The 12,643-nt window shown below is 38.6% G+C and overlaps 2 protein-coding genes across 3 annotated transcripts; both read left to right on the top strand.

Annotated features, from left to right (window-relative positions):
* Positions 1–1,487: 1,487 nt before the first annotated feature.
* Positions 1,488–5,513, top strand: LOC101163862 (C-X-C chemokine receptor type 2-like). The gene is made up of 2 exons (XM_004082009.4): positions 1,488–3,458; positions 3,867–5,513. The coding sequence occupies exons 1-2, from the start codon at positions 3,384–3,386 to the stop codon at positions 4,959–4,961; spliced, it is 1,170 nt and encodes a 389-aa protein (XP_004082057.2). The 5' UTR covers positions 1,488–3,383; the 3' UTR covers positions 4,962–5,513.
* Positions 5,514–9,254: 3,741 nt separating this feature from the next.
* faim (Fas apoptotic inhibitory molecule) lies at positions 9,255–12,535 on the top strand. 2 transcript variants are annotated; one of them, XM_004081982.4, is made up of 5 exons: positions 9,255–9,382; positions 10,116–10,273; positions 10,357–10,585; positions 11,229–11,278; positions 11,578–12,535. In XM_004081982.4, the coding sequence occupies exons 2-5, from the start codon at positions 10,160–10,162 to the stop codon at positions 11,725–11,727; spliced, it is 543 nt and encodes a 180-aa protein (XP_004082030.1). In that variant the 5' UTR covers positions 9,255–9,382; positions 10,116–10,159; the 3' UTR covers positions 11,728–12,535. The 2 variants fall into 2 exon arrangements, with proteins under 2 accessions (XP_004082030.1, XP_004082031.1); XM_004081983.4 differs by having other exon boundaries at positions 9,274–9,402.
* The last annotated feature ends 108 nt before the right edge of the window (positions 12,536–12,643 follow it).

Here is a 12,643-nt window from a genome sequence, read left to right as displayed (position 1 = left end):
GTTTGTTTCAGAACATGAGGACTACTTTTTTTTATTTAACCAGTTCCCATTTGGTTTGTTTATTTGGTCACATTTTCTAATTTTCTAATTACTTGTATTGTTTATGCCTTTACTTACAATTCATGTCAAATAGGAGGGAAAAAAGCTGCTTTCCATTGGTGCTGTTAGGAGCTGAAGGTGCTTTTTAAAAATCTTTTTATCTTTCTGATTAAATGTTTTTCACATTGAAATCTTCTTCAATAGCGTCTGATGTGACTGCATCGCATGGCCAAAGTAGACAAAAGTGAACGCAGACCAAACTAAATTAACATGTAAACATTTGTGGCATTTTCTAGTATGCAGGCACCCTATGTGATGTATTTCAAAAGGGAAAACAAAAACCAGCTCTAAGGCTCAATTCCAAACAAGCGCTTTAATAAAGCGGATGAGGAAACATCTCACGTTTTTACCAATATTACTGCATATTTATCCCAAACAGCCACAGTCTTTTGGCATATTAGGCAGACACAGCTGATTCACATTTTATTGAAACTTTATGCCCATTTCCACTTGTCCTGGAAGCGGTGGCCCTCATTGTAACTTTTATTTATTTAGAGTCAACATTTTAGAAATGAGCTGGAACGTGTCACAGACGGTTTACTTCAGCCTAAAGCGTAATTCAGCCAACCACAAACAACGATCACATATCACAAAAAACCCCAAACAAAAGATGTCCACTTTTTTTAAAAATTATTTTTTAATACTTTAAATTTCAATAAACATTTTTTGATTTCTGTGAAGGCAGCACGAATAGACCTCTGCTGCCCCCTTCTGGACACTTTTTAAAACAATATCTGTGAAACCTAGGAAAAGGAGAAGGATCATTACCCACAAAATCTGAGGATTACAGTTTTTGGTTTTGTAGCTTTATGATAAAAAAAACACCATTATTGTCTACCTATCGCAAATCATAAAAACAAAATTCAAGTATAAATCCAAGGAACCTTTTCAGTTATTACCTGGCTGCTGTGAGATTTCAACTCTTCTAGGATTTTGGGCACTTATGGAAACTGGCAGCTCAGAATCAACAACTTTAATATGTCGCCAGTGAATCACGCCATCAAAACAAGTATTCATTCATTCCAAAAACATTGCATTTTTCTGTTCTGTTTCTGCTGTCAAAGACCCAAAGCACCTGAAAGAAAACTCTAAAAAACACGACGGGGTAAGTAATTAAAAAAAAGGAAAGATTAAATATCTGCTCTTCATAAAAGTAAACATTTTTTGCCATGCCAACTGTGGGGTAAAGGGAGACAAACTTTTGAGATTCCTTTTTTTCATTTTTTTCAAAATGTGCTCGAGCGGTTGACGAATTGAAAAGCTGGAGCTGGCAGAGCAGCATTTTGCTGAACCTGAAGGTGAGACCATCATGTTTTCTAAAGAAAGCCTGTGTCATTCTTGTGGCTGAATGTTGCGCTGCTCTTCTGCAGACAGGAAGGAGGGTGTTTTTTGCGGCTTCACTAAAGATCATTTTTCTTGCGTTTCTCAGGAGATTTTGGTTACACGTCTTTCAACATTTATAAACCAATTTCTGTGACTGTTTTCTATACACTCGCCTTTTTTTTTTTTTTTTAATTTGTATTGCCTCAAACTTGGTGCCCGAGTTGTAAAAAGTGCAGATTTTGCAAACGTCTGTCCACGTATTGTGGAAAGCATGTGCTGAGACTCTAGTAGCATTCTTAGTAATGAAAGACAAAGGAACTTTATTGTGCAGAAAGCTTTGCAGCATAGACTTTTAAATGGTAACATCACATGCAATCAACCACGAGGCCATGGAACTTAATTTAAACCTAAGACAGAGGGCAGAGGCTGAACATTATACTTGTTTTTTTCTGTCAAAATTCTGCGTTTTCGTGTTCTAGTATGCAGATTTTGGAGTAAACCCACTGTAATAAATAGGGGTGAAGGAAAAAATCAATTTGATGATATATCGCGATATGTAATTTGGTGATATTTGTATCGATGTATATGCGTCCTTTAACATCTGAGTCTTGTTTTTCCACTTAAACCCTCGACTGCTAGATGGCAGCTGAGAACTTTGAGTCTCTTTAAAAAGCTCAAAACTACAACACAAAACTAAGTCGAGATCTCAGAGATGCAGGTTGTTTTGTTGTGATGAGACAAGCACTAGTACCGAACTGAAACTCTGTGCCATGTTGCTGCCAGTCTTATATAAAATCCCGGATTGCGGTGCTTTGTGTTCCACTAAAATATCGCGATAGGTACGTATCGTATCGCCAGACTCTTTTTGGTACACACCCCTAGTAATGAAGGAAAGGTCTGATCAAAACGCGCTAAAGGAAACACTTTAGGATTAAAACCCCTTGTGTACAAATGTTTAGTGTCAGTAGAAGAGGTCCAACATTCATAAAAGTTTCAGATCAGAATGAAAGAAAGGATTTGGTTAAAATTTGAATGTTTAAAAAAAAAAGAGTTCTGGCAGTTATTTGATTTAAATGCAGTGTTTTATATCAACTCTACATTAATAGTAGTAGTTAAAATTGACATAAAATCTAAAATTTCATTACGTTTCAACTGATGATTTATGTATTAAATGTTTCACAATATTCCTGGATTGTGTGTGAAATTTCGTTATTACTGCAAAAATATAAATGTTTTTCAAGCATTAGGTCCTGTAGTCATCCCATAATAGTTTTAAAATTTCCTTTGGTACTTTTTGATATCCCCAGGTTGTTTCAGTTTGATTTGTAACTTTTTTATTTTATTTTGGGACCCATAAGAGAGTTTGGCCCTGGTCATTTTTTTGACAGTTTCTCCTGCTGTGATGTCATCTTTATTTTTTTGGGGTGGGCCCAGGAGGAAGGTTCCCTAACCCCACAATTAATTTTCACCAGGTACTGGGTGCGTGTACATTTTTGTGAGTTTTTAAGTATGTAGCAGGGTGACGTTTTTGCTCAAAGGTGCAATAAAAAAAAAGAAGAATTACAAAAACAATCTGGTCCTTGAGTCCAGGATTGCTGCTGGACAATTAAAGCGAAGTGAGTTGGATGCAAGACATTTATTGTGAATGTGGTTAATGTCTGAAATGTTGTTTCTCATCTGACGCTTGTCATGTCTGATGCACTTTGAGCCCTTTAAGGTCTAGGAATTGGTCCTATTGTCTAATTTCAGTAGCCTCAGCAGTATTGCTCTGCAAGTGCAGCTCTTGTAACATTAAAAGAAAAGCACCTATTTGGAGTATTCGGTCTTTGTAGATCCATTATGAGATTATTTTGTGGTTTTCCTGCTTACTTGTCTCACAGTGTGCTGACAACATCACAGCGACTGTGAGCACGGCTGATGATAGGGCTGTTCTTTAAGTTCTTCAAGTCAATGCTGAGAGGATGAGGCTTTATCTTTACATTCTAAGTCTGCTTTATCTGTTGATGCTGAGCAGCCAAGACATGGGGGACAAAGCGGTATGCAACTATTGTTTTTTATGTATATATATTTATGTTTTCATGAGAACATATTTTGGTTCTGTGCGAAGAAAGTTAAAGGGTTTAGAAGTCGAGTTTTTTTCGAACTTTTAAAAAAATGTTTGCTCTGAAAAAAGTTAATAGAACCCAGAAGAGCAGTAAAATGTTGTGAAACTGCAGTTATCTTGCAAAATACATCAAATTAGCCTAATATGTGTCTTAATAGTGATTGTACATGTTTTTTGGCTACGATCAGTGACTGAAAACTTGTGATGTAACTTTTCTTGTGTGAAATGTGGCAGAAAGTGAAAATGTTTCAGTAGTTCCAAGTCTAAATGTAGAAGAAGAAGCTTAAAACATTGTAGCATTAAAAACATGTCTAACCTCAACACCTCTGTTTTTCTTTAGACCCAGTTGACCTTGGAAGAAGCTGAGAGCAATTTTGATTTGACGTTGTTCAACGATTCTTACAATTTTACGTATAGTGATGAGACGGTCACAGATGACTCCTTGCCATGCAATGTAACTGTGCCTGGATTTAATTCCGTCGCCCTGATGGTCGTCTACATCTTGGTGTCTCTGTTCAGTTTGATTGGCAACAGCTTGGTGGTGTTTGTGGTCTGCACTATGAAGAAGGGCAGAGGCAGCACAGACATCTACTTGATGCATTTGGCGATAGCTGACTTGCTCTTCTGCATCACGCTGCCGTTCTGGGGCACCTACGTTCACTTCGGCTGGAGTTACGGCAACTTTCTGTGCAAAGTCCTGTCCGGCTTCCAGGAAGCATCGGTTTACAGCGGAGTCTTCCTGCTGGCGTGCATCAGCGTGGACCGTTTCTTTGCCGTTGTGAGGGCCACACGCGTGCTGTCTTCGAATCACCACCTGGTGAAAGTGGTCTGCAGTGTGGTGTGGCTGATGGCCGGATTGTTGTCTCTTCCCGTTGTTATCAAGAGGGAGAGCATGTTCGCCGAAGAACTCAACCAGTCCATCTGCTATGAAAACGTCACTGGAGATAGCAGTGACCTCTGGCAATTCAGTTTACGCATTCTGCGTCACACGTTGGGCTTTTTCCTGCCCCTGGTCGTCATGACCTTCTGCTACGGCAGGACGGGCGTGACGCTCCTCCAGATACGCAACCAGCAAAAGCACAAGGCCATGCGGGTGATCATGGCGGTGGTGCTAGGATTCGTTCTCTGCTGGCTGCCTTACAACGTCGCCGTCCTGACCGACACGCTCATCCGAGCCGAATCCCTGAAGGTGACCTCGTGTGACACCCGCTACAGAGTGGAGGTGACGCTGAACGTCACGCAGGTTTTGGCCTACATGCACTGCGCGATCAATCCGGTGCTGTACGCCTTCATCGGCCAGAAGTTCAGAAACCAGCTGCTGCTTTCCCTCTATAAACACGGTGTGATCAGCAAGAGGATCCAGATGGCCTACAGAAAGGGCTCTGCCCACAGCTGGGGCAGCATCAGATCCAAAAACACCTCAGTGACCATGTAGATCTGTCCTCATGAGGGAAATGTTTTCCCTGGGAAACCTGAAATCCAACTCTCACGAAGATCTAAAGTGTCCTCGTAATTTCCAAAGTTCTCACCTCATAGAACAAATAACATGAAGCAACGTTGAAAACTACGTTTCCCTCAATGCCTTGAGAGAGTCCACAAAGAACAACACATGCTTTTAAAGTCATGCAGGCTTACAAAACTGCTGTTTTGGCTTAGTGAGTTCTTCTTTTGCCTTTCTCTGGAAACCAGAAAACAGTAGATAGTTTCCACTGATGGTGATTTAGCAGCTTGTACTTTTTTTTATAAAGACTCACTCCGATGAATATCATGGTTTTAGGCATTTTTAACAAGTTCTTGTTGCATTTTTTCTGATGTTGGAGAACATCTATTAAAAACATTAAGCTTTAAAATACACTGTTGTGAATCAGGAGCAGATGAGAAAAAGATCATAGTTGTCCCGTAGAAAAGACGCTGGACGGGTCACAAGCTCCCTGCTCCAAGCTCTTATGGGGAAGAGGGGGTGGGGTTGCTCCACATGAACAGTCACAACTCTGAGGCAAATTTCTCAAGAACTACTGCCGCTCTGCAGAAACGGTTCCAGAAAATAACACAGGTTTTCTGATATCAGGCTAAAAACGGCAAAGGGATCATGAAAAACCACTGGGAACGCTTTGGAAAATAGATTAAAACATGATCGAAACGGGACTTTAGATTTGGTCATTTGGTACATTTTCTTCTGTTTGACATTAAGTTTACCTTGCAGTCAGTTGTAACTATTTGCATGTAAAAGTTTGCATGTTTTTGATGGATGCTTTGTTTCAAATACAAATAAATGCTTCTTGAGTTTCAATGTGTGCCTTAAAAAGTTTTGAATTTTCCATTTTGGCCTAGGATGTTGTTCAGGTCCAACAGCTTCACAGCTGTGTCTTCTTTTGGTTCTGCACTCCTTCACCTCACTTTTTTATCCACCTTGATGGTTTGAAACCTAATAAAAACCCAGAACAAATGAGTTTGTGTCAGAGGGGTAAGAAAAAATAAAAATAGATCATTTAGTCTAGTTGAACATTGAAATGTAAAAAGATTGCATTAATTAGAGGTGGGAAAGCATCATTAAGTATTGAATGTGACCTTTTCAAGGTCACAAAATGCCGTTTATCATTGCTGCCAACTATGAGTGTAAATCTTTGCTGCAGAAGCTGGGATCTTTTACGCTTGAAAGGTGTGCACTTCTGTTTTTCTTGCCTTTTTTTTTATTTTCAGGTTGAAGTGGAAAATGTGTTTTTACCTCCCATCACAGATCATATCTTTTCACACAGGAAGATGTGGTGAAATCGAGTTTCTGTTTTAGAAGAAAGTCTCAAATGTTACTGGAGATTAAATTTCATTGATACACCAACGAAAGTAGTATACTGTTGTAATCTGTGCTTAATCTGAAAAATAAGGGTTTTTTTTTCTTGCAGTTACTTTGTTTTTAATGAAAAATAAATAACAGTTAATAAATATATTTTTCAAATAAAATGTGTTTGTTTGACTTTTTTTTTAAATAATCTATGATGATGAATAAAATGTGTCAGTTATTAGCAGAACCAAAAACTGCATCAGGAAAACAAAAAAACAAAAAATAAACTGCATCATAACACTGTTACTTTACTGTAGATTCTATCTGTTCTGTTGTACTATTAATAGTTGAGAGTTTCAGAGACAAGGTGCGATTCTTTTATCTAATTAGAATTGTGCAGAAAGGGTCAGTTTAAGCATTAATTTATGACTGTGTATACAAATCTAAAACATTTTTGTTTCATAATTTCTAGGTTTTTTGTAAAAAAGAGCTTCTTCTAAATTCAAAATGAGTGTAATTTTAGCTTTAAATCAAAATTTAAGACAGAAACACTGCAAAAACATATTTATTGTGCATTAAATTCAACTCATTTAAGAATAAAAAAGCATCAAAAGATAACTAAGTCTGAAAATACATTGAACTACTTTGAAACTACTTTTGGCCAGGTTCCTGTTTTTCTTTGTGGTGTGTTTGAAGGATTGATAACCATCAGAAAGAGTAGACTCGCATGTTTTTCTGAAACCTTGCCCTCAAGAAATTAATAGTTCACAGTTTGAAGTCTGTGTTCTGAAACTAACAGGTATTAGATTACAAAGAAATGTAAAAAAAATCTATTTTTGTATATTAAAAACATTAACTACTGAGGCAAGTTCAACTTAAAATGCTGAGCTGACTTTCTGAAAAGTCAAAAACAAGAATAGCTCCAGACGCCATTTTCCCACCTGATAACAAAAACAGGAAAAACCTCCTGAGGAAATGGAGATGTAAAGAATTTATACTCTTTCCTTCACACCCCAACATTACACTTTGGTTTATTCTATACAGTTTCATAAGTATTTCCAAATTAAAACAGTAACGATTTGAAGTGAACACAGTTTTTCTGGTAAATATTTTTAACCTTTCCTGCACAACTATCAGATTCTGTCAAAAGGCCGTGTAACACAGCGACTACGCATTTTCCACGGATGAAATTGTGTTTTTTCTGCTACATTCGTGGTAATTCATAAGTGTCTCTTGCATTCATCGATCTTCACAGATGTCTGTCAAGGGTTTTGGCCGACGGGTCTTTACGTGAATTTGGGTTATGCGTACTGTACGAAGTTTACACACAATTATTACGTAAATCTTGCGCAATTGTATTGTAATTTTGGTGAGATGCTGCTGCGGCCGTGTAAGGCCTTCCCAGGTTCGGATGGTTAAGGACATCAAAAACCAGATGTGCAAATGGGAAAAAGGAAAAATCTCACAAGTTTGCACGACGTTTCAAAGCTTTTGTAAAACAGAGAGCCAGGGGCGTCTGCATAAAGACGTGCTTCGCTTCTGCGCTGATCTGCTCCGCTCTTAGTCCCCCCTAACAACAAACCCAACGTGTGTAAATCAAGTGATGGCATACAATGGCCCTGACTCCATCCTTACAAGCACAAAGATAAGAGACCAGCCATTCCTGGTAAGAATGACAGGTATGACCTCACAGATAAAAAACAGATACAGGTTTCAGATCTTACTTCACACAATATGCATGTATATAAGGAACCAAGTAAATGCATAAGGGGGGTCTAAGGGCAGGGATGCCAGTATAGCTTAGTCAGTTTGTTGGTTTCCTATTGAACTCTATGTATTCATGATCCTTTTGAGTTCATGTTTCACTTTTTCAATTACCAATAGGAAGCCCATTGAGACGACTGTTGTTGTGAATGTGGGCTATACAAATAAAATTGAATTATCAAAAGGTATAATAAAATGCCTGATAATAAAATATGTAGTCATGCTACAATGCATACGCAAATTCATGGCTTTCCACTCATGTCTAATGGATCTTTTACGCATGTACCACCGATGTATAACTTTGATATCACAGATACGCCGCACATATCATCTTCAAATGATATGATTGACGAAACAAGCACCAATGAATTTCATATAAACAGATCAATAATCACGCACAGTTCATGTTCTAAGTAGATTTACGTGTTCTTTGTGTGGTTTATCCTCTTTCTTCCGGTCTTTTAACATGGTTCATTTGTGATACATCTGTAAAAATATTCACGTAAAGATCACACATTTTCCCACTTATGTGAAAATTGACCATATTCACGTATGGACAATGTTCATGCGTGCAGTTTGGGCAAAATGTATGTAGTGGCGGTGTGACACGGCCTTAAGGAGTCGATGTTCCTCAGATTATTCTCCTGAATTGCAATTGCAAAAGACAAATCTTTATACTGTTTGGTCTCACTCTTTTTGAGCTTTTGTTAAAGCACCCCTATTCCCTCCCCATTGCTGAGAGCTCTCTGTTTACACATTTTCTGGCTAGCTTACAGCCTCTCAAACCCCCAAACGTACATTAGCGGTGCAATAAATACGGGAAGAAATATTGGAGCTATCTGGTCGTACAGTTTTTATGATACTTACTTCAAATTTGGCACCAAAAGATCACTTTTAAAAGGAGTTTATTTAAAATCTTCATTTGCTCATTAAATGGAAAAAACTAGTAAAAATGATCAAAATCAATAAATATTGGAAAAGGCCACAACTTTATTAAATATATTGTTCTTGTTTTTTTTTCTACTCCATGCAATGTTTGTTTTTGACAAAGTTACCTTTGAGTGATAATTCCTCACCAGTAGAATTCATTTAGAATCTTAACATTTATTCATAATAATACATAGCTATAAATAAATAAAAACTCTAAATTCGAGGGTTGGGCTTTAAGGGCGTGGGCGGAGACAAGCCCGTGTGTTGTTTTACGCTGCGTAACCATGGTAACGCATTTTGCATTACGCCGTCAATAGCTGTAAAGTGGCGCCATATACGTTCGAAATCACGGAACCGGAGGGACGTTTTTCATCACCACTGAGGTAACCTTGATGTCTTAAAGGTAATACGACTGAAATGACGTTTAGAGCCTTTGCAGCTGAGCAGGTTTCGCGGTCAAAGGTCCGGAAAATGCTGTGAGTTCAGACCGGAAAATGTTAGGGCCACTTTTCTTTAAAAAATAAAACCATGAAAATATTTTCTTTTGTTTTTCATTATTAAAAAAAATGTAATTTCAACTTCATGTGGATACTGTTGTCTTTTCGGTATCTTGATCACATTGGTGTTCCTAACATTTAGCATTGTTTTATCACCTTTCCAAAATTTTAAGCAGGTTTCTCAAGACTTCCTTCTTACCTCAGCAGCCTAGGAGGAAAATGAAAAGAAACTGAAGAGGTTTTATTTTGTATTTTTATTATTTAGTCTCGAAATAGTGTTAATGTTAGTGTTTCCAAACCAAAACAAAAAACTCAAGCCTTTAAAAGCTTCAACTTTGAAAGAGACTTCGTCAAATCCGGAAGTCTCCTCTGAGGAACATTGCTAGCTTACCTGCTATTTTTTTAGCAACATTTTACAGCGAATCGTTTTGTTTTTTCCCTTAACTGATTATTATTGTATTTCGGTTGCAGCTTATATAAACATGGATGATCTTTTACTGAAACGTTAAAAAATTAAAAAGCCTTTATTTTTTTTTCGTGACTAATTGCTAAGCTGCTGTGTTAGCTAACGTTTGAAAGAAAGCGTTTAACCACCATGGCTCTGTGTTTGTGGTTCTAGTTCGGTTTCTGTTTGCGTCCAGCTGGTTCCGAAAAAAGGTCAAGATGTCGAGCGATCTCGCAGGTGTGTGGGAGGTGGCGCTGAGCGACGGAGTCCACAGAATAGAGTTCGAACACGGGACAACCACGGGGAAAAGGGTCATCTACGTTGATGGGAAGGTAGGGGTTTTATTCTGTTTGCCTGGGGGGAAATGGTTTAAAAAGCAAGTGTCATTAGTAGTTACCTTCTAACCTTAATTTAGGAGGTTCTTAGACGGGATTGGATGTTCAAACTCGTGGGGAAGGAGACATTCAACGTGGGCCAGTCGGACACCAAAGCGACCATCAACATTGATGCCGTCAGCGGCTTTGCTTATGAATACACCCTGGAGATCAATGGAAAAAGCTTGAAGCAGTACATGGAGAACAGGTCAAAGGTCACCAGCACCTGGCTGCTCAACCTGGATGGCTCTGACTGCAGGATAGTCCTTGGTGAGCTCCTCCATACTTGATTCTTCACTGTGTTTAAATCAGATCATCGTTATTGTCTTACAGAGCAGCTCTGCCTCTCATATTATGTCTGAGATGAGGCTAAGCTCTTAAACTGCTTTCAACCTAACGCCACCTTCAGCCACCTCACTTATCTGGGTCACCCGATCCTGCTTATAATTGGCACTGATAGCCACTAATCCCCTTACAGAATCTACTCAATAATGCACATGTTTCTAGTGTGAATGTCATCATGCTCTGTTGATGGTAGAACGGGTTTTTGTCAATGAAGGAACATGCTACCACAGAACCCACATTTAGGTCACCGTGTGACTGTGATCTGTTTGCTGTGCGGCTTTATAAACCGATAACTCTGCGGCTGGTTCCTCACATTTGTGATAAAAGCTGAAAATAGAAGAGCCTAATGTATAATTGGGCTAAAACCCATGAAAGTTTTTGCTTTCCTGTTTAATTTTTTATTTATTTCTGACATTTGTTTGTAAATGGACATAAATGTAGTTTATTTAAACCTGTCTTTTCTGACATTTTGCCAATTAAAACTCATCAACATCTGTCAACAGCTGGAAACTCCACACTCGGATTATGACAGCTGTTTGTTGTTTACGCCTGCTTTTGCTTATTTTAGAGAAGGACACGATGGATGTGTGGTGTAACGGAGAAAAAATGGAGACTGCAGTAAGTATAAAAGCAGCAGCTTTGCATTGATTAATAATTTATTTTATTCCAATGCAAATGATTAATACGTCTTCTTTGGGTTTTGATATTTCCTTCTGTTAAGAACAAACAAAGTTCATGTTCCTTATGACTTTATCTGCAGAATTTTTGGAGAAAAAAATGAATAGTTGAGATAATATAGTTTTTCTAAAGTTGAGGAGGACTTTCTGTTGTGTTTTCATAGGAAAAGTGTTATATAAATAAAGTTTGATTTGATTTGAAGAAAAAAAAAAACGGACTTTTCTCTCTGTTGCCCGCAGGGGGAATTTGTGGACGACGGCACAGAGACGCATTTCACTCTGGGAGAGCACACCTGCTGTGTGAAGGCTGTAAGCAGCGGGAAGCGGCGGGACGGGATCATCCACACCCTGCTAGTGGACGGCACAGAGATCGCAGAGTGCATGGAGTGACTGCGCATCCCGGTCTGGTCACAGTTCAGGACCGTTTCTGCGAAACAGCAATAGTGCCGACTAGAAAAGGGATTCCTTGAGAACTCTTTTTGCCCACTGAATGTTCTGAAAGTCCTTCTGCGTGGGTCTTTAATCACCATAAAGTAGGTGTCTTAATAGAACTGGTCGTACTGAAAGAAAGCAGCCACTTTAGAAATGTCAACCACTGAATAACACGGTCATATCTTCAGAGGTGCAACCGAAACGTGGGCTCTAGATTCGTGAAAACACTTTATTCCATTCCTTTTATCGGCCCTACATCTACAGCTGGGACTTTACCACATGGAAATAAAAGTCAGGTGTGATTATGAATGGAATCCGAGGTCCCAGTCACCTTAACTCTTAAGCTTTTGTTATCGTCCCATGTTGTGTTGTAAAGCTTTATTCACCGGGACTCAGAAAGAGTCCTTGAATGTAGCAGCACCAGAGTGGCCTGATGTCCTTACGGTAAAAACTCTTCGTCGGACCAGCTGGAGCGGTCGGGGTGAAACTGTGAGAGGCCACTCAGAAACTGCTGTGTTGCATCTAAGCGGCCATTTTTCTGCCACTTTTGCAGACAATCATCCAGATATGTTACTGTTGTAATACTGCTTTCCGTAGGCCATGTTCAAGCTTCCCGTTAGCTCAGTTGTGCGCATTTTCATGTAAATAGTAGTTCTGATTTTTTTTAATATAGGAATTTTTTAGCGCCATTGTTGGAAATGTTGTCTTGTGCGCTGAAAAGATCTTAACTTATTTGTCAAACTCTAATTAAAATGTAGTGAAAGGATCCCATTTTGATTCTTTTTCACGTGTCTGGTCATAAAAAAAAAAGTAATGTCGTCCTCTGAGATTCATGAAAAGCATTTAAAAGCAAAAGAAACACTTCAGTTGATAT

The sequence above is a fragment of the Oryzias latipes genome, chromosome 21 (genome assembly GCF_002234675.1).
Source record: "Oryzias latipes chromosome 21, ASM223467v1".
Lineage (NCBI taxonomy): Eukaryota > Metazoa > Chordata > Actinopteri > Beloniformes > Adrianichthyidae > Oryzias > Oryzias latipes.
The sequence above is the reverse complement of the archived record's forward strand: the minus strand, read 5'-3'. Positions and strand labels throughout refer to the sequence as shown.